The sequence below is a fragment of the Perca flavescens genome, chromosome 19 (genome assembly GCF_004354835.1).
Source record: "Perca flavescens isolate YP-PL-M2 chromosome 19, PFLA_1.0, whole genome shotgun sequence".
Classification (NCBI taxonomy): domain Eukaryota; kingdom Metazoa; phylum Chordata; class Actinopteri; order Perciformes; family Percidae; genus Perca; species Perca flavescens.
In genome coordinates, this window is record NC_041349.1 from 14,823,076 (window position 1) to 14,844,257 (window position 21,182).

The 21,182-nt window shown below is 39.8% G+C and overlaps 3 protein-coding genes across 4 annotated transcripts; all 3 read right to left on the bottom strand.

Annotated features, from left to right (window-relative positions):
* Positions 1-69: 69 nt before the first annotated feature.
* On the bottom strand, positions 70-4,389 carry LOC114545713 (pyrin). Of its 2 annotated transcripts, XM_028564169.1 has the most exons (8): positions 4,111-4,389; positions 3,661-3,759; positions 3,300-3,404; positions 2,867-2,962; positions 2,265-2,366; positions 2,003-2,174; positions 1,862-1,888; positions 70-1,490 (listed from the first exon to the last, which is right to left on the bottom strand). In XM_028564169.1, exons 2-8 carry the CDS (start codon positions 3,724-3,726, stop codon positions 949-951), a joined length of 1,110 nt encoding a protein of 369 aa, XP_028419970.1. In that variant the 5' UTR covers positions 3,727-3,759; positions 4,111-4,389; the 3' UTR covers positions 70-948. The 2 variants fall into 2 exon arrangements, with proteins under 2 accessions (XP_028419970.1, XP_028419969.1); XM_028564168.1 differs by lacking the exon at positions 4,111-4,389 and having other exon boundaries at positions 3,661-3,887.
* Positions 4,390-4,805: 416 nt separating this feature from the next.
* LOC114545376 (uncharacterized) lies at positions 4,806-13,837 on the bottom strand. The gene is made up of 19 exons (XM_028563649.1): positions 13,592-13,837; positions 10,717-10,933; positions 10,367-10,588; positions 10,015-10,235; positions 9,796-9,877; positions 9,611-9,696; positions 9,409-9,493; positions 9,248-9,327; positions 9,068-9,163; positions 8,630-8,723; positions 8,457-8,530; positions 7,964-8,047; positions 7,764-7,851; positions 6,013-6,098; positions 5,819-5,914; positions 5,461-5,556; positions 5,165-5,246; positions 5,047-5,087; positions 4,806-4,925 (listed from the first exon to the last, which is right to left on the bottom strand). Exons 2-19 carry the CDS (start codon positions 10,913-10,915, stop codon positions 4,806-4,808), a joined length of 1,932 nt encoding a protein of 643 aa, XP_028419450.1. The 5' UTR covers positions 10,916-10,933; positions 13,592-13,837.
* Positions 13,838-15,600: 1,763 nt separating this feature from the next.
* Positions 15,601-19,662, bottom strand: LOC114545801 (E3 ubiquitin-protein ligase TRIM39). Its single transcript, XM_028564332.1, has 8 exons — positions 19,608-19,662; positions 19,243-19,433; positions 17,958-18,532; positions 17,677-17,772; positions 17,227-17,460; positions 16,892-17,039; positions 16,785-16,811; positions 15,601-16,336 (listed from the first exon to the last, which is right to left on the bottom strand). Exons 2-8 carry the CDS (start codon positions 19,430-19,432, stop codon positions 15,789-15,791), a joined length of 1,818 nt encoding a protein of 605 aa, XP_028420133.1. The 5' UTR covers position 19,433; positions 19,608-19,662; the 3' UTR covers positions 15,601-15,788.
* Positions 19,663-21,182: the final 1,520 nt, after the last annotated feature.

Here is a 21,182-nt window from a genome sequence, read left to right on the forward strand (position 1 = left end):
CTCAATTGTAGCGAAGTATAAAGTAACGTAAAATGAAAATACTCAAGTAAGAGTTCTTCAGAACTGTACTTACTGTAACTATGGTACTTAAGTAAATGTACTTAGTTTAATAGGACTTCACTTCCCACTCCACCTTCATAACAAGCAACCGAGAGAGGAGAGTGGAGGGGTTAGAGATCAGACTGATGATGTCAAAAATGAGTTGTATATGCACAATCAATACCCACAACCACTCATACATGAAATGCACATTAATACACATTTGTAAACATCATAATAACCAAGTAACACATTTGTAACATTATACTGATCTTTAGCAAGACATGGGATAATGCCAAATGCCTGTTTGAAATGTAGCTCAACAATAGTTTAGCATTTAGCTAAAATACTTATCTATTCTAACAGTAACATACACATTGCTGATTATATAGAAAACCCTTATCCGTACAAAAACAATATCTTTTTAATATAGATATGTAGAAAACAATTGCAGACAATGTGAACTCAACTAGCTTAGACTAATTTCTTTGTTTCTTAGCCAGTTGCATTATAGGAAATGTAGGATCCAGTCTTTTGGAGCTTGTAAAGACTAGGCCACCAGAAAGGGTGCTGGACTTTAAAGCAAATTGATTGAGCTGCACGGTTAAATCATTTAATCCCCATTCAAGTGAGTGGAGCGCTAAACCTGAAGTTGCCAGCTCGGCCGGCGGAGGGCTCTAGTGCACAGAGCTCGGCCTCAAACACTGGTTCCAGTCCTAATACATCCGTGGTTAAGACAGGATATCTGGTACGCTGCTGCTTTGATTTTGGCTTTTCATCTGTCTCTTGTGTCTGTCAACAAAGCTTTTACGAAAATGCTAACATCAACCCTAAAATAAAACACTAACATTGACAATAAAAAAAGTAAAAGGATGTCCACACACAACCTTATAATAACATACATAATTACTAGTCTTTTACAGTTGAGATAATCAGAGAGTTAGCACTTTGACCGTCTCCTTTAAGGTGCAAACTGAAATAGGGGTAGATCTCTCCAGTGAACCAACACTCAGTAAAGGAGTAGATGTGAGATTGAGCCGTCACATCGTAGAAGGACACGAGACTTTCCTCGTAATCCACAAACACTCCCACCTTTTGTGGTTTCTCTTTCAGGGAAAGACAAACTGGTGTAGCTGCCAGGGCTGTGTACTTGTTTTCATAATGTTCGGTAACCCAGTAACCGTTATCTGGTTTCAGCGAGAGCTTCCCCTCGCGGTTTGCACCGCCTCTCGCCACGCCTCTCGCCACGCCTCTCGCCACGCCCAGATTCCATCCCGTCTTGTTGCTGACAACAACCTCCCAGTACGAATTCCCAGAGGTCAACCTGTTGAGGCCCAGGACGCTGCCAAAGCTCCCTGGAGCATCCTGGTTCTCTCCTCCGCTACTCACTTTCTTCCCATCAACAGAAACAAGGCACCTGTGTGCGGTGGTTGGATCCAGCTTTACATCCACTGCAGTTAAGATGAAAACAATACAACAATTACATAACTGTGCAGAAGATTCAGTTCCACATATTGTATAATGGATTACAGCGGAGAAGAAGTACTAGGATAAATTTGTCCATGTAGCAGACCACTGGGTCACCAATCAAACCCAAAACAATGGGCTGACCCAGTGTTATTTTTTATATTATTGTTGGTTTATTTGGTTGCAAACTGTTAGCCCATTTGATGATGATGTTAGCCCTTTGACAGATACTTTGCAAACATAATACAATACATATATAGAAATATAACATAAGCTATGTGCTAAGAACACTTTCTTCAATGTCTCTAGAACTTGAAGAATACATTTTTAGTTTTTTACAATTTGAAATACGCACCTGCAAACTTAGAAATCCATTTAATTTCTGTTGGGAAACATACATTATTTTGTTATTTAATTAGTGACTGTAAATTACAACTATTGGAACACAAAATACAAGACAAATCAGATGTAACGATTGGTAAACGCATGGACTCGCCAATAGCGGAGAGTTTCTCCAGATTCTGTTGAATTTTTTTCATCATGGTTGATGTTGTAGTTCTCAGAGTAGACAATGAAAGGTCAGGGGACTTCTGCTTCGCATCCTCTGCAACTCTCACCACTTCTGAGAAGACACTGGTGATCTCCAGCCACTCAGCTTCTGAGCTGCCCTGAAAAGGCCAACATAGTGCTTTGATTTAGGTATCAAGTCATATTTGGGAGAAAATAAAAACGTAGAAGTTCAAAATCTTGCAGCTTACTTTACGGGCTCTTACAGATGATCTTCCTTGAGCCACCTTTTGTTCTCTCGTCTGGATTTTGTCCTTTACAGCTGTGTCAGCTGCATTTCTGTCTGGCCTTACCTTGATTTATTTTAAATAGAAAGGCTTTTGAGTATGGTATGTCACCCATACAATCACATGATGTTGAAATATATCTGCCTATGGTTTATTAGTTTTTAATAGTTATATTGGAAAAATTGCTATCCTAATTGGATATATAGTTTTTATGGGCAGGTTATAGTAATGTCTGAGTGATACCAGTAGCATGACAACAAAACCGACATTGCCATCCCTCGAGTAACATTGTACTGTAGGCGAGTGTTTTTTCCCCAGGATGGCGAAGGCCTGCCCAGCTCTACTCTGCCTTACTCTGCCTCCGATTGGCTGACCCTAACATTCTTACCCTGACCCTAACCAATCCCACTCCTCTTGCCTAAACCTAACTGACCAAACCAACAAAGACAATGCGTACTAGCCAATCAGAGGGGGAGTAGGGTTGGTCATGCCTTCCCCATACCTTTGCCATCCTAGGAAATGAAATAGTAGCTATAAACAGAACTAAAGAGGCACTGGTGCTGTACCTGTGTTAGGTTTTGGACCTCCTTGTCTTTTTCCTTTGGGTGGACTGCTGTCTCCTGGGCTGTGGTAGCTGAAAGCTTCTGAGCAAATAGTTTCACCTGAAATTAAAAATAAGTAAGTAAGTATCCAACTAATTAATGATCCTAGCAACCATCTAGTTACCTCGTCAAACACCCATGCAAACACCCCTCTACTAACATCTCAGCAACCACCTGGAAACATCATAATAACCAAGTAACACATTAGCTATTACTTGAATTATCACATTATCACATGAACATATTGGCATAAGATAAAGTTAAGTTGGCCTGCGTGTGACTGACTTTTAGTGGTCAACAGAATTACATAGTTCATTCTGAATTAAATCCCATGGTGTATTATGTTTCCTACTTTCTAGTGACCTACCTCAGTAATGTGTTTTATAGAGGCTCTAACCTGTGACAGTTTTTCCTCTCTGTGTTTCCCCTTTACTCGGACTGCTGTTTCCTCACTTGTTGTAGCTGAAAACATCCGGGCCAGTTCTTTCACGCTCAATGCAAGCTGTACACCAATGAAAGTAAAAAGTAATGAAAACCGAAAGACCTTTGCTTATTCTTAAGAGTGCAGTGAAGAAACATTAAACCAAAGTGTGCATGTAACACTTTGGTTTACATGCTGTAATATAATAAAAGGGGCAAATATCAGAAACAAATGGGCAAAAGCAAAGTATGAAAAAGGTGTACTAGGCTGAATGTCTTTTAAGAAGTAGATTTGATCTACAGGCAAGACATTCCAGCAAGTCAAAATTAAACTGTACCTTTGTGCCAGTGGATGAATCTATTTTAGGATCCTCAGTTGTGGCTTCTCCTGATGCAGGATTCATTTGGGTGGTGGCACTTCTGGTGTCTGGTACATTCTGTCAGAGAAAGGTGGAAGGGTTATAATATTTGAGGCATTTGGTACAAAATGTCCAAACATGAATTTGTGTATTCAGCTGCACAGACATTTATTATTTTGTATTATTTTATATATATATTCTATGGCTGCAACTAATAATTATTTTCAGCGATTAACCTGCTGATTATTTTCTAGATTATTTAATTTATTGTGGTGCAAGTAAGCGTGGGTGGAGAGAGAAAAGAATACTGGGGGAATCACTGAGCCTGCTTTTGATTTTTGTCCAAATAGTCGAAAACTAATTTTGATCGATTTTCGATCGATTCGATTTTAAATGGTGACAGCCCTGACAGAGGCACTAGTACTGTACATGTGGTAGTTTTGGATCCTCCCTTTCTTTCTCCTTTGGCTGGACTTCTGTTATCTGGGCTGTGGTGCCTGCTGAAAGCTTCTGAGCTAATAGCTTCACCTGAAAGATATTAAGCACTCACATATCCAATAAATATACACCAACATGATAACATATGATAATAAATAATGCTACTGTATGAAAGGTAGCACATTACAGCACAGAAACAAGGTCACAAAAAAATGTAGTCTTGCATTGCTAGACCTTGGTCTGGCAAGTCCACATTCCGAGATGGGAGAAAAACATACTCTAGTTTATTGGCATTTCTTTAAACCAATCACAATCGCTAAGCACCGGACACAGCCACAGTGCCACTGCAAAACAGCCTCAGGAAGGAACTTGTTTTGGTGGAACATGCACATTCAAAAGTTGTTTTAGTCGTGCAAGAGAAAACTCAGGTTGGACAGATAGTCTAGCTAGCTGTCTGGATTTACCCTGCAGAGATCTGAGGAGCAGTTAACCATAGTCCTCATAAATCCACTGGAGTTAATAATTACATTAAGAAAGCGCAAGGTAGCGACATCCGGCCTAAAAGAGTGAGATTTTATGGAATTTCCAGCGGGAACAGAGCAATCCCGGAAGTGGAATGTTGTGGATATAGACTACAAAAAAATTAAACCGGAAAATGCAACATTACATTGATCTTTTTCTGTATTTTAGCAAATCTGGCACCTCAGTGAGGGGAAAAATAAGATTTCCTCTCTGTGTTCCTTCTTTGGTCGGACTACTGTTTCCTGGGTTGTGGTGGCTGAAAACATCCGGACCAGTTCCTTCAACTGAAATATGTTAAACACTCAATGCAAGCTGGGCCTAAATGATGACATCATAACCTTTGTGGTGAAATTAGTTTTGCTTCACAGGACATTCAAATGAGACAAGATTCTGCTGTACAGGTACCTTCATGCCAGTGGAGAAATCAGGCTGTGCAGTCTCACACGCTGTAGAGAAAGAAGACAGCAGGATTATTTAGCAAAGAACAAGAACAACTGAAGAAACCATACTACTGCATACATACAGGATTCGGGGTCCTTCTTTTTCGTGGCCTCCGCTGCTGCAGAATTCGTTTGGATGTTGGAACATTTTGAATCTGGGGCACTCTGTCAAAAAAATGTGGAATCATTTCAGTCATTTCACTTCAAAGTACAACACATGTGTTATAAAGTCTTTTCCAGGTGATTTGACATGGTTCAGCATTTTCATGACAAATTCCTTTACACTTATGTTTTTTTTTTTATAAATATATATATATATATATATATATATATTTATCAAACTGCCAATCCAAAGTGAAAAAATAAAGCTGCTGTTTACCTCGCAGGCTCTCTCCGCTGGTCTGATTTCACTAAACTTTTCTTTTCTCATCTGAATTTTCCACGGTAATTCAGATTGAAATCCCTCTTGCCTTGCCTTAAATGAAAACACACAAACAAACACACACACACACGTACATGCTGAAGGCGAAGCAAAAGGTGCGGGATGTGTCTGTCACAGGTAGGTCTAAAAATGCTCATTAGCTGTTTTTAATATGCTTTCTTTCTCATATGCTATATTTGAGCTTGAAGTGAGGACAATGTAGAGATGTTGCAATCACAGAACGCCCCACCCAGCAACTGGAAATTGTAATAGAGGCTCTTAAACAGTAAATGGCTTGATTATCATAGTGTGATACCTGTGATAGTGAGTGATCCTTCCTGTCCTTCTCCTCAGGCTGCACTACTGTGGCCAGAGGTGAAGATCTTGGAAACTCCCCTACTGATCTATTCAGCTTTAAAAAAAAAAAGTTAATGCTATTTACATAAAAGAAAGGAAAGTATTTCATTTGTTTATGTTCACAGTCAGAGAATACCAACAAATCTTCTTTACCTGCACACCAGTGAAGAAATCCTGCAGCCGATGGCCTGCTTTTGAGTTTGTCCCTGTTTGGAAAGACTGTTGTGGAGTTGTAAAAGCTGTAATAAAAGGAGATGGTCAGTCTCAGCCTTTGCTGCTTTATTTTTCAGATTGTCACACATTGGGCACTATTTTAACGATCTAAGCTCACGGCGTGAAGCGCCTGGCGCAGGTGCGTTTAGGGCGTGTCCGAATCCACTTTTGCTAGTTTAAGGGCGGAAAAAAAGGGTCTGTGCGCCGGGGGCATAGTTCAAAAGGGTTGTACTTACTGTCTTAATTAATTCATAGGTGTGTTTCGGGCGTAACATGCAATAAACCAATCAAAGTGTCATCTCCCATTCCCTTTAAAATCCAGGCACGTTTGGACCTTGGCGCATTGCTATTATGATGGCGGATTTGCACCGTAAGATTTTTATTATTAATCTGTAGCATGTTTTTGTGTTGCTACGCGTCCCTGTGTGTGTAACACGCATAGTGTATTTTCGTGCTGTGCACAAGCCTAGGCGCATTTTACTAATGCACTGTTAAAATAACAATGAAATGCTGTGTTATTGACTTTAGACCAGGTTTTTCTTGGTCAATGGCACGATCACTTCCCACTGCCTCAAGATAGCAATATGCCAAGAATTCACCTGAACACACCTCCCTGTAAGACCATGGGCGCACAGATGGGCGTAGGTGCATTTGCTATTTAAACGATGTGGGCGCTGGGCGGGAAATTGACAACTGCGTCGGTCTTAAACTAGCACAGACACTTGCGTCGGGCTTTGCACTGCGCCGGGTGCAAGATAGGGTCCAAAATCTAGTTTTGACTGAATTATAATCCTGTAAGTAAGTGATTTGGGCTCCTCCTTGATTGTGGCTGCTGTTGCAGAGTCAATGCTCACATGCAGGTTTAGGTTATCCAAATGTGTCTAAAGGTTGTAAAAGTGAAGTGAGTACTTGTAAGGGTTTTACATGCATAGAGGAATTTTTGGCGTCCCCCAAAGATGTTTTAGCCAGCCCCAATAACAAGAATTGATCCTCTCTGTGTTTAAGAGCAATTTACCAAACAACCGTCGAACAAGCCGAACACAAACTTGAATATGAGAGGTAATCTCAGTTTTATCTCCAGAGTCGGGCTGTACCGGACTCTCCCGGTGATTTATTTAAATAATATTCTTTTATTAAGCAGTTTTGTTAATTGGGGTTATATTGACTCAAGCATAATATACCTTTTTGTTTATCAAATTGTCAGAAATAACAGGAAAATGCATAGATGTTTGTCAAATTAGGTAACACAGACTCATTGCTTTTACTGCACGAGGACCGATCATGCTTACTGCAGTGTGTAGTGCCCCCCCCAATGGCCCATTCTGTGACAGGAAAAACCCTGCTTGTCGGTCTACTTGTAAAAAACAATACAATAGAAGTACTTCTGCTGTACTAGGCTTGTGCCAAATTGCTTTTATCCTACGCAAATATTAAGGTGACATACAGTACAGGGAAACATCTCCTGAGTAGGGTCAAATCTGTTGGCATTGAATATTGGGTAAAAGTTACAAAACACTGTAAGTGAAGTCAGAAATTATGCATCTGTCACAACAAGGTCTACAAAAACTCATAAGTGGTTGTAAATAAACTGAGTTCACATAAAGTACTAACCTGACTCCAAGCTTTCCCATCCTGCACCTGGAAACTTTAAAAATGAATTATAGAGTCTTAAACACTTAAGAGTTTAGTACCTGTGCCAATGTTGGATACTCTCCCTTTAGGTCGGACTACTGTTGCTGGGTCTGTGGTGGTTGGACGCTTTCTGACCAAACTCTTCACCTGGAAGATGTCAAGCACTACTAATAGAATACTGATGGAATCCATTTAGCCCATTAAAACAGTGGTGCATATCACAATCAACAAAATGTTAAGGAAAAAAACGGTCTAGTACCTGTGATAATGTGTGATCCCTCTCCTTAGGTCGGACTACTGTTATCCGTGGGACAGTTGGAAACTCCCCGAACGATCTATTGACCTGAAAGATAAGATGTAAATTAGGGCTACACCATATGAGGAAAATATGCCATAATGTTGTTAAATATCGCAATTACTTGCAATGAATTAACAGATAATACAACACACTGCATGTTGAATGAAAGAAAATAAAGGAAATTATTTTCAATATTGTTTTTAGAAACATTGAACTGAACACAAAAGGCACCAGCACCTGGGTGCAATATCGTAGTCTTTCCTGATGCGTTTATCATTGCGTCTGGATGACTCAATAAAAAAGCGATATATTGTGTAGCCCCAATGTAAATTCCATTTACATTGTTAACACTCAGCAATTAAACAATAAACTAAGGTAAGGTAAATACAAAGAATAAAACAGCTAAAAACAAACTTGGTTTAATTTCACAGAATTTCAACAAAATCTGCTTTACCTGCACACCAGTGGAGAAATCCTGCAGCTCTGAGTTTGAGGCTGTATGGAAAGACTGCTGTGGAATTGCTAAAGCTGTGGTGAAAGCAGATGGTCAGTCTCAGCCTTAGCTGCTTTTTTTTTCAGATTGTTACACAAAATCTAGTTTTGACTGAATTATAATCCTGTACGTACGTGACTTGGGCTCCTCCTTGATTGTGGCTACTGTTGCAGAGTCGGTACAACTGTTGATGCTCCAATTCCCTGACATCTCTCTACGGTCTGATTTCTAATCAAGAAAAAAAAAAAAAAAGCCTTAAAAAAACTAAAATCGTATTTAAAATAGTGGGTTTAAAGCTACAGTGCGTAGTTTCTGTCTCCCCAAGAGGAATTCTAAGTAAATCTACTGTCGGCACGTTCACATGATACAAGCCTTCCGTTATTGCGTGTATTCCGTGATCTATCCCCCACCCCTTCACTCGAGTTTCTGTGCACAAAATACAGAGGGAGTTATGGAGCTGATAGTCTTAATTAGCTTGGTAGCAACTCATTGGCTCAATGGCTTGAATGTAACGGACGTTTATTAATATCAAAACGTTACGCACTAAAGCTTTAAACCAAACAGTTAAGTACCTGTGATAATGTTTGGTCCTTCCTGTCTTTCTTCTTCGGTCTGACTACTGGAACCGGGTATGTTGGTGTTGGATGCTCCCTGTCTGCTCCAATCACCTGAAAGATGTTAGTTTCATCTTATTTTTCATACGTAGTCACGTCGATTTCAGAGAATGTGAGCTATTCATATAGATGTTTTACTCGTGGATGGGTGAAGGAATCCTGCATCTGATGGCCTGCCATTGAGTTCGAGGCTCTTTGGGAAGAGCGTGGTAGAGTCGCTGTAGAGAAAGAATCAGTCTGTGTCTCAGCTGCTTTATTTTTCAGAAAATCTGGTTTTGATTAATTATAATCATACGTACGTGTTTTGGGCTCCTTGTTAAATGCGTCTGCTGTTCCAGAGTCAGTATGGCTCCAATATCCTGTCACGGCTCTACAATCGGTTCTCTAATAAAGGCGAAAGGTCACTAACAATTACTAGTATAGTATCAAAATACTATACTAATATTGTTCATACTTTGACACTTATCATTCAGAGAATTTGAGATGTTCATGAAGTTTTACCTGTGGATGGGTGGAGGAACCCTGCAGCTGATGGCCTGCCTTTGGGTGCGTGGCTCTTTGGGAAGAGCGTTGTGGAGTTGCAAAAGCTGTAGTGACAGAATATAATCATTCTCTATCTCAGATGTTTAATTGTTCAGATTGTTATGCAAAATATTGTATTGACTGAACTATAATCCTGTACATACATGATTTGTTTTCCACCTTGATCGGGCCTGTTTTTTCAGCAGAGATGGTACGGCTGTTGGTGCTTGGCCGCAATGGCGCATTCTGTCAGGTTAAGGTGGAAAGTTCAATGTACTTTGATATTGTTTGCCACAATAATGATCTAGCACTGCTCAACATATTACTTTTCTAACTGAACTTTGACTGGTTGCCCATATACAGTATCCCTCAAGAATGTATACCTCCTTCTTGACAGTCGTTCTCTTAGCTGGCTGATGTTTCCTTTGACCCACTTCTTCCCACTGATTGTTCCAGTCGCACTGCTCTGTCTTTGGGATCCTCGTTTTCTTCGGCGTACATCCCATCTTCCCCTGGTGGATTCTCAGGCCGTGGTAGGTCGTAACTTTGGACCAGCCACAGTGACAAACCTGGAAGCTCACATCTGAATAGTCGTCTGCTGCTTCTTTTTGAGACATAATTGGAGAGTTTATTTTTTTGATCACATCTATTATTGGAAGATTTAAGGTGAATATAAGTCAGTTTAGAGTGCACTGGAATCACACATGTACTCAAGAATATCTGTGCAAAACTCACCAGTCTTGATAGAAGTGTAGCCATCCAGCCTGAAGTCTTTTTGATTGTCTGTGTGTCCCACATGTCCCCACATGTACTGCTGTTCATTCGCTTCAACCTTCACACCCTTTGGCGTGCATCCCATCATGCCTTGGTGGGTTCTCAGGCCATGGTAAGTTGTAACTTTGGACCAGCCACACTGACAAATCTGGAGGCTCATGTGTGAATAGTAGTCTGTTGTGTCTGTTTGAGACATAATCAAAGAGTTGATTTCGATCACATTTTTTATTAGGTGAAAATAAAAGTCTTTAGTTTAAAGTGCACTGAAATGAACATAACATGTATCGGGGGAAACTTTGTGCAAAACTCACCAGTCTCGATAGAAGTGTAGAGATCCAGCTCAAAGTCCTTTTGATTGTTTGTGAGTTCAATATGTCCCCACATGTACTGCTGTTCACTCTCTTCCACCTTCACACCCCTCGGTGTGCATCCCATCTTCCCCTGGTGGGTTCTCAGGCCGTGGTAGGTCGTTACTTTGGACCAGCCGCAGTGACAAACCTGGAGGCTCATGTCTGGTTTGTTGAGTATCTGAAAAAGTTAAATGCACATTTTTATCCGTCAAAGATGGGATTTTTTTGTTTATGCATTCTACAGATTTAGAAGTAGAAGCGACAACATTTTAGACGCAACAATTGCTTCTCAAAATTTTCATTGGTTCATTGCTTTTAAGTCATTTATAAAAGTAAAATTTCTCTCTCCAGTTTCTCTAATGTGAGGACTTCTCTCTGTTTTATATTGTTGTAAACTGAACACCTTAAGGCCTTTTTACGGTCCTGCAGAGGCTCCACGCAGAGCTCTCGCCGTAGCCTACGTAAGTGGCCTGATGTTTATACTTGTGCGCTGGTGTGTGCGTCAAGCCAGCATGTGTGTGTGTGTGGGGAGTGGGTGATAGAGCGAAGGAGAAGTGAGAGAGTGACAGCGATTAGCTTCGGAGCGAGTAGCGACTCTAGAGTCATAGAGAAGCAAAGTGTCTCCCCTGTGTTTTATGACCACGGTGGGAAATCTGGAGCAGTAAAAGTTAACCCTCCCCTTGATTTCACGTTGTTTACGGAGAAGGAGAACCAGGAAATGAGTCAGGGACGTGCGTCCCTGCAACGTGTAGTTATAATTTTCGAGAGGTGCGCGTCAGGTTACGGCTTAGGGTCCGGCGTAGACGCAGAGGGGTCTGCGGGGGTACTCCGTCGATTCAACGCACAACCATAAAAAGGCCTTAAGAGTTTTGGAATGCAGTGTCTATTTTCTGACACATTTATGGCTGGACGATATGGAGAAAATCAAATATCACACTATTTTTGACCAAATACCTCGATATCGATACCACAACGATATTTTAGTGTTGATTATTGGTGTTTTCACAAAATATTTACACAATGAGATTTTTGATAAATAATCATCAGTAATGTGGATATAATGACTAAGTGGGTAAAGGCAAATAATAGAACAGTTACAACAGTCTGGTAAGTTCAGAAAAGTACATCACTTTACTGTAATGCAGCCTTTAAAACCAGGAAAAGACAACACTTATGCCATATTACGATATCCAAAATCAAGATGATATCTAGACTCATATCACGATCATATAGATATAATATATATATATATTGCCCAGCTCTAACACATACAGGGTTTCTACAGGTTTCACCAAGTCAAATTTAAGACTTTTTAAGACCTTTTTAAGACCATTATGAATACAATTTAAGACCTATATCACAACATAAAAAAAAAGTCAGATGTCAGAGTCCATTGGCATTATAGCACTGGTGTCTAGATTGGCTGCAAAACAAGTTGCAAGTTGGTCTCATTTGTAGTCATAATACAGCTAATTATATTTGGACTAGCGACAGAAAGAACTACAACCCCACAAAATTAAAGAAAAAAAAACATTCTAAAGCGATGCGGGAACATTTCAATGAGCATTAGAGGTAGCGTTACATGGACGTAAGAAAATTAAGACCTGTTGAAAATTATTTTACATTACATGTCATTTAACTGATGCTTTTATCCAAAGTGACTTACAATTGCTATATATGTCAGAGGCTTCACACCGCTGGAGCAACTAGGGGGTTAAGTGTCTTGCTCAGGGACAAATTGGTTGACGTATCACAGTGGGAATTGAACCCAGATCTCCCACACCAAAGGCATGTGTCATATCCACTGCACCATCACCACTCATATTTAAGACCTAGAACACAATACTTCAGCGTATTTAAGACTTTTTAAGGCCTAATATTTGTATTTGGAAATTTTGGCCCCTGCGGAAACCCTGACATAAAGGCATGTGCATGGACAAAATGATCATGATTTGCACCACCAAGAGGCTTAGGGTCATGTTCCAACAGCTGCAGCTTCTTCCTCTCTACTGCTGTACTTTTCATACTCAAGGGATCACTTCCATCTGTGCAGAGCAAATACTAGAAAGCGTTCCTCAGATGGATTGGACATACAAGCCTTTTATTTGTATATGATTTACTGGCGTTGGATGCAGAGCTACTTAAAAACTTCAGTCAATTTTACAAGAAACTTTGCCATAAATTCTCTTGAGGGAACGAGAGAGAGAGAGAGAGAGAGAGAGAGAGAGAGAGAGAGAGAGAGATCCTGATCTGTAAGTTTTGCCTAGAAGAGTAAAAATGATTATCCAGCAATAACTGAGTCATCCTCATTTGCTCTGATTTACTGTTAAGAGTCATTATAATGCATTTCTTTATACAGTTCTCAATTTTATTTCAAGTCCCATACCACGTTGACTGCAACTGTCTCTGCACCAGGAAACTGTATTTGTCCTTTTAATAAGAAACATGATATGCTCTCCTCTGAACTAAAAACCTCAGTCAGCATTTATGATTCATCGATGAGTCATAAACCTTTAGAGTTATTTGTCACTATTTGTAGTGCAAAGTAAGGGGGGGTGTGGGGGGGGGGGAAATCACATGCAACTCCTTTCTCGTTTTTTAACTAGATTGTATCACATTATCTATAACAATGCATGGTAGTTCGGTAAAAGCAGCTAATTAAAGGCTGTTAATACATGATGGGTGAGGCTACTTACCAAAAAGAATAAAAACAATTAACAGACATCTCTCCATGGGCTTCTTAATCTGGGCGTGGCACTTAAACTGATTTAATATCACCGCAAACATCACGAAGACCAAAATCGACAACTTTTCCGTTATTTTTGAACAAACTTACCTGTTATGTAACCCGCTGACTTAAAAGGCTTGTCCTCTGCACATTATCAGCTCGTTAAATGGCTTAGAAAACAAAAGGTATTGCATAACCTGGTCCTCTTCTGTGTTCTGTTGCCTCCAAATACATTAGCTCTCCACAACTGTGATGTTTGGAAGCGCACTTTTTTTTCTGCTTTCAGTTTCATTTCTGGGGTAAGAAAAGTGAAAAACTCGCCAACAGCGCGCTTTTTCACTCAGCTTCAACAGCCATAGACAGTTAACAGTTAACAACCATAGAACAAAATGTTGCACAATAAAAAACTATTCAAGTGGTTGATTAAAAACCTCACGAAGAGGGAGAGGAAAAAAAAACTTGATTCAATTTGAAAGTTTAGATATTTTTAGTTTTATTTAGAGGTTAAAAAAGAGGACATTTTGTAAATAATCAGGATACATTGAATGTAGCAAATGCAGCATCCCACCCCCCAAGAATAAGTAATTAAATGCATATGTAGGCTACTAACATTCCCAGAGTTACCATATAGGTACATTTTACACATTTGCTTTTACAAATTGTATGCATCATCTATCATAAGTCTTATAAGTATTGCATTCATCAAGTTGTAAGAGGCATCATTTGGTCATGCATTAACTAGTGTAACTGGAAATGTCACTGAATTGACCGTTATGGGGCTGCACAACTTTCCTAACATTTACCATGACCATAGGAAACAAACAACAAACTAATTTGCATAGGCATTTACAAATGTTGGCATAGTTGTGGTAAACACATACTCCCAACTCATCAACTACAGCCGCTTGATCGCTGAACCTAAGCTTTAACCCAAGGGTGTCAAACATACGGCCTGTGGGCCAGAACCGGCCCGCCATATAGGGTCCAATCAGGCCCACTGGATGACTTTGCAAAGTGTGAAAATTGCAGAGAAGTAATTCATTCCAATTCCAAATTGACCACTTTAATCTCAGAGAATATCCAAGTTCTTTCTACTTTAAGCTTATAAATTCTGAGTTTTATTCTCAGAATATAACCTCTCTTTCCCAGGTCCGTAACATCATAATTTGTTCCTACAATGGCCTTAGAATAGCAACTGTGTTTGCCAACATCAAGCTGACAAGAAACTCTGTGGCAGATTATGTTTCTGATCTTTCTGGAGTGGTTTACTGGTCTGGCCCACTTGAGATCAAATTAGGGGTATGTGTCCCATGAACTAAAATGAGTTTGACACCCCTGGTTTAAACTATGATGCTCTGCGTATCCCTCTAGTGCCAGTATTGCAAATGTCGTTTTCGCTTGTCACATGCATACAAGCATTTTATTTTTTCAAAATGAACTTCAGTGGGGCGGCCTCTGGCTCACCCAGTAAGAGAGTTCGCCCCATGTTGGCTGAGTCCTGCAGCAGCGCAGGTTCGAATCCAACCTGCTGCCCTTTGCTGCGTGTCATCCCCCATCTCTCTCTCCCTTTCCAGTCTATCCACTGTCAATAAAGGGAAAAGCCCCCCCAAACAAAATTATCTTTAAAAATTAAACTTCAGTGTTCACAAGGACACCTTGGTTTGTTTTCTGTAGGCAACAAAACTACATGGTTAGGTTTAGAAAAATAAATATTTTGGGTTAAAATAAGTAGCCTATGTTTGTTACGTAGTTAAGTACGTTTAGGTTTGGGGAACAACTTGGTTATAAAAAGATCTCCACAAAGTTCTCCACAACTTTGCTTGATTAAAGGTGCAGTAAGTAAGACTTATAAAACTAACTTTCTGTCATATTTGCTGAAACTGACCCTATGTTCCAGTAGAACAACATGAAGCAGGTCATTTAAAAAAATAAATCCAGCTCCTCTGGCACCACCTACAGCCTGTAGTGCGGTTTGCAAAAATCCACAGCTCACTGTTCAGATGCAGCAGGGGGGGTGTGTCAATCACTGCTCTTGCACACTCATTCATTCTCCCTTGTGGGGGGAGGGGCTTAGGAGATAGTTTTGGGCTTTAGCGGAAAGGGGGGAGGGACTGAGAAGTTGTTGATGTTCAAATGTTTTGGCTAAGTCCTGGATCTTCGCAATCCTACCTACGGCACCTTTAATTATTTATTCCCCATCCATTTAGCCCCAAAGAGCAGGATTCACCACAAATTCCCCCTCCATTTTGTACAAAACCTTTTTGACTGGGCCAAACCCACACAGTCTTCACAACATTTCCATGACCTAATCACAATCTTTCACAACACAAATAATCAAAGGATCAGTGTTTTTCTCATCTTGTTTTACATGTGGACTGAAATATGGGAAGACCTCGTCACTGAAGGAACACTCGGTAAAGGAGTAGATGTGAGATTGAGCCGTCACATCGTAGAAGGACACGAGACCTTCCTCGTAGTCCACGAACACCCCAACTTTCTTAGGTTTATCTTTCAGGGAAAGACGAACTGGCGGTGCTGTCAGGGCTGCGTACTTATCATCTTCATAATGTACGGTAACCCAGTAACCGTTCTCTGGGTTCAGGGAGAGTTTCCCCTTGCGGTTTGCGTCGCCTCTTGCCACACCCAGGTCCCAGCCCGTCTTGTTGCTGACTTCCACCTCCCAATACGACTTCCCAGAGTTCAACCTGTTGAGCCCCAGGATGCTGGCAAACAGATCATACCTCTCCGGAGCATCATCTACTTCTTGGTCCTCCCCTTCATCTTTCACTTCTTTCCCATCATCAGAAAGAATGAGGCGTCGGTGCGCCGTGGTTGGATCCAGCTTTACGTCCACTGTTAATTACAAGTTGAAGATAATTATGTAACGTGGTGGTTGTATCACTCTAAATAAGAAGAAAGAGCTGGATGGAGATGGATAGCTTTGTTAAGCAGCGCTTTACTGTTCTTCCCACTTCACCAGCTCCACAACAACAACACTTCCTTGTTTTACTCCATCACATGTAGCTGAACTAACCAATCAGACGCTAGCAGAACAGACTCAGGAAAATGCAAGGAAAGGTAGATTCTTAACTGCTGATGAATAAAATTAAACATGTAGCCTAAATATGCAAGTAATGACTGTTTAAACACAACTATGTAAATAGTAAACTGTATAAACATTGTAAATACATTTTTGTAGATTAACAAAATAATATATGAATAATTTTTAAATCTTACAATTATAAGATCTAAAGTGTTTTTTGAAAGATATTCACAGGAAGAAACTGATCAAATCACATACCTGTAAACTTTGGAACTCTCTGAAGCTCTGTGAAGTGAAGAAATAGTTTTAGATCAATAGATCAAACGTTTAGCTTTTGACATTTACCGCCATGATTGAACTCTTACCAATGGAGGTCAGATTCTCCAGTTTCTGTTGAATTTGTTCCAACATGGTTGTTGTGGTTTTTCTCATGGTGCCGAAAGACAGCGATGTGTCGAGGTCTACCTCCGTCGAGTCTTTGAGGTTGTTCAGGTCTTGAAGAGATGGGTAACTCTGAGACAAGGAGAAAGAGAGAGAAAGATGATATTAACCAACAGGATGCAGAGACAAAGATCTAATTATACAAGCTGCGTTGATTTAGAGGTAATTTGATCAAAATACATTGTGTGGCTCTTCAAAAGACACACTTTCTCTTCGTCTTTTAAACATATATGAGTCGAAAAAGGTTAATCTTTCTCACCTGAAGGAAAAGGATGTGATCGTCAAGTGCAGCTATATCGTCCAGCTCAGAGATGGTCTTCTCAAGCCTGTTGATCTCAGCTTCCAACTTCAGTTGGATGTCTTTTGCCTCTTTCTCCACCACCTCCCTCCTGTCCTGTACTGGCTTATGAGCTGCCGCATGGGCTTCCTCCACAATGGCAATCACAGCTGTGAACACATTCTCAATATCCCACCACTCATTCTCCAGCTGGTCCTGAAAATGGAAGAAAAGCAAGAGTTGTCCATTTGACATTTGACGGTGTAATTTTAACCAATCTTGAAGCTCAGCATTTATGTGAGACACTGTACAGGTGTTCCAATAACTGCTATAGCCTACTGTTTTGAAACTTGCCTGGAGGACTCATCTGATTGGCTGGTCAATCCTGGTCAACCTATAGGATCAGTAGTGATTGTATTTTTTGTAACTTACCTTGCAGCTCTGAAGAGATGAACTAGTCTCATCCACCCATGATTTTCTCTTCACAATTTTCTCCTGTAACTCTCCCTTTGTGTTTTTAAGCTTTGCCTGTATTAAACAAAAAGCAAGTCAATATCCCAACTTCATCCCTCATGTCATCATTTGGTTACGTCTTTTTGGTGTTTTTGCAACTCTATTATTTTGTCCAACATATCACAATGGATTAACGTAAATGTACACTACTGTCAAGACTAGATTAAAAAATGTATAAGGCCTTCCATATGCTCATTCACCTTCTTTTTGACCCATTCGTCTTCAATAGGAACAACCTCTTCCTGATCTTCTTCCAGACAAAGTACACAAATGCATCTCTCTTTCTTCCTGCTGTACAGCTCCAAGGGGCGTCCATGCTTCAGACAGGCCCTCTCATCCAGGTTCTCCACAGGTTCCACCAGCTTGTGGCCCTTCAACCTTTTAGTTGAAGAATGATTCTCCAGGTGGGTCGAACAATACGAGGCAAGACACACAAGGCAGGACTTCTTAGCCTTTAGCTTCCGCCCTGTGCAAATGTCACACGCCACTTCACCTGGCGCCAGAGTGTACTTAGCGTCTTCCTCCTGGGTCTTTTTCACCTGTTCGGCAATGCTTCTCAGGACGATGTTCACCTCTGGGGTTCTCCTCAGAATCTGCTTGCATAGGGGGCACAACCTGTCATTGTACTCGCAGTTGCGGTCCAAACATTCCTTACAAAAGGAGTGGCCACAAGCTGTAGTGACAGGATCCACAAACAGACACATGCAGATGGAGCATTTCAGATGTGTCTCCATTGAGACAGTCTCGCTGGGTGATGGTCTAGCGGAGGCCATATCTGCATAAAAAGAAAATCATGAGTGAACTGACTTCATTGTGAGTGTATTGAATTAAACAAGCTTGCAATTATTGCTTAATTCAACTTATCATTTGTAAGAGGAACAATGTGTTAGTTCTTTCTTTCAAACGTTGCATAGTCATGCTTTAAATTGTCATTTGTCAACTGAGTAACTTATGTTTAACATACATGTGCTTTATGCTATAAGTACATAACCGAACGAAATATACGTTATATATTATAAATGTACGAAATATCAGCAAGATATCAGCATATCTTCATCAAGATATCAGCACATCTTATCAACCTACTCTAATAGACAATATGTACACTGCTTACATATATTGTGCAATTTTTTAATTCTTACTAGTATTGTTTCTGTTTTCTGCTAACCCATTAAGAAAATGAAAAATTATAGATGCAGATTGTCATTGTATTCAAGTAATTTAATGATTTCTTCAGTGGCTGACATGTTGGATTTCAGAACTCTTTTTCCACCCAAGAGGATTGTGTTCTACTGTAAGAGCATAGACTGTACAGTCTGTGTATGAGTGAGAAAAATGTTCCTGTACAATGTAGAGTTTCTACAACAAGCTACTATTCTATAAAATGTTAGGTGAAATTAAGACTAAATACTGAAAAAGTAATGTAAGACAGAGTGAACTAGAATGAACACAACGCGTACGCAATAATCTTTGTGCACAACTCACCAGTATTTAAAGGGGTGTAGACAACCAGCTTTAGGTCCTGTTTACTCTCATCAACCTTCACACCCTTTGGCTTGCATCCCATCTCCGTCTGGTGTATTTTCAGTTCATTATAGGTTGTAACATTGGACCAGCCACAGTCACAAACCTGGAGGCTCATGTCTGAATCGTTGTTTGTGTCTGTTTGAGACATACTGTAATGGAAGAGGCATTACTGGTGACACCACAAATAGCAGAAAATTATGAAAGAGTTCAGGAACAAAGAAACTCCTCCCCAAGCCACAGAACTTTGAAGTAATAATGTCAAATGTATCGTCAATCCAAAATATATTTAAAAGTATGCAATACAATGTAGAGTGTAATATTACCTTTCAGTTATTGAAATGCTCCTTAGCTCTCCGGCTTCTGTCTCTCTCCACTCCCACCTAGTGTGTGTGTGGGTGTGTGTCCTTTCTCTGGTCCGCCCTCCCTGTTAGGTTTCATTTCTGTTCAAAAGCTATGCCACTTAACTTCCTTCACTGAAAGAAGGATGTGGACATGCAAATGACTAACCAAATGATATTTGTCTGTGCAGGGTGTGTTGCATGTTGAGCAAGTTTAAACAGATCAAATATCAGACTCGCCAAAATCGTGATTACAACTTTGCTCAATGTTTGACTGATAGACTGACATTAATTAAATTCAATAAGGTTCATTGTCAGTTTCTGAGGCAAAAGCATAACTAAAAGTTATTTTTACTTTTACTTTGTTTTGCATGAATACAGTGATTTGGGTTTGACATTTTATTAATTTGTCCAAAAAAAGGACAAAACAAACATTTAAACACTGAAATACTGAACTGCATGTGTAAAAATAAATTAGCATTGCAAGTTAGCATTTATAATTTTATTGACATGTTCATTTCTTTACAAGGTGCATCATGTTCCAGTACATTATGTTATTGAACAGTTTTGTGAAGAGGTGTGAGCTTTGATGTAAGCGTACATACTGAATGACTTCTCTAACACTGGGAGAGGGTGGTCAGTTGTCCTGGCTTCTGTAACTAGGTTAGTTATATCTATTATCTCAGTGAATCCTCCTGAATCAAGTTGAGTTTTTTTTTTTATTTCTTCTACTGGATTTAGGTAATTATTGTAGTTCTTGTTTGAGTTTTTTAAATCTATACAAATAATATTTTATTTGCACATATTGTTTAAAAAAATGCTAAACAGCTCAACAGGTACATTCAAATGAATCTGTTAAAGTAAACATTTGATATTTTGAGACACATTTATTTTCTGGTAGAGATCAATACCACTGCCATATCTGTCCACTAAAAGAAGCTACAGCTAGTAGCCACTTAGCTTAACACAAACACTGATGAGTACAAATAAAATGGCAAAAAGTTATTACACTTCCGTTTTTGTAACAAACTAAGTATAATGTGTTAATAGCTATATATTTTATGCTATACTAAGATGGATGTAGCCCTACTATTTAATGGATATGGTGGTGGCATCTATCTTCTCATCTATTTCTCCACCAGAGTAAATAAGCTGATTTCCCAAAAGGTCGACCCATTCCTTTGAAGCAAACACCATCCCACGTATGCTGCTGAAAACATTCCAGTGCTCTAGAACAGGGGTCTTCAACGTTTTTTAAGCCAATGACCCCTTAATTGAAAGAAAGACGGATCAGGGACCCCCTACTACATATATTGTATAAAATGAAGTTGCATATTAATCTGGTCCTACAATAACTTTCAGGGCAGCCTAAAGCATTTATAGATACATTTTTGCATAGAATACTAAGCTACTCAAATAGCCTAATAATTGTTGGCATGATTTTATGAATCACGTTTTAATGTTAACTTAAATGTGAAACAAATGTGAAACAGTCAATCCTTTGGGATGAACTGTATCTGTGGATGGCTACCTTAGTGACTACATTACTTACTGGCCAGT

Excerpts from the sequence above, each read along its gene's own strand:
- LOC114545713 (XM_028564169.1), bottom strand. The coding sequence starts at position 3,726 with ATGAATCCTGCATCAGGAGAAGCCACAACTGAGGATCCTAAAATAGAT. Across the intron at positions 2,963-3,299 it reads GAGAGGAAAAACTGTCACAG|GTGAAACTATTTGCTCAGAA; the intron begins GTTAGAGCCTCT and ends TTTTAATTTCAG. Across the intron at positions 2,367-2,866 it reads AGGTCCAAAACCTAACACAG|GTAAGGCCAGACAGAAATGC; the intron begins GTACAGCACCAG and ends AAATAAATCAAG.
- LOC114545376 (XM_028563649.1), bottom strand. The coding sequence starts at position 10,915 with ATGAGCCTCCAGGTTTGTCACTGCGGCTGGTCCAAAGTAACGACCTAC. Across the intron at positions 9,878-10,014 it reads GAACGACTGTCAAGAAGGAG|AATGCGCCATTGCGGCCAAG; the intron begins GTATACATTCTT and ends TTAACCTGACAG. Across the intron at positions 4,926-5,046 it reads ATTTCTCCACTGGCATGAAG|TTGAAGGAACTGGTCCGGAT; the intron begins GTACCTGTACAG and ends AACATATTTCAG.
- LOC114545801 (XM_028564332.1), bottom strand. The coding sequence starts at position 19,432 with ATGTCTCAAACAGACACAAACAACGATTCAGACATGAGCCTCCAGGTT. Across the intron at positions 17,040-17,226 it reads ATCACATCCTTTTCCTTCAG|AGTTACCCATCTCTTCAAGA; the intron begins GTGAGAAAGATT and ends TCCTTGTCTCAG. Across the intron at positions 16,337-16,784 it reads GAGAGTTCCAAAGTTTACAG|TGGACGTAAAGCTGGATCCA; the intron begins GTATGTGATTTG and ends TGTAATTAACAG.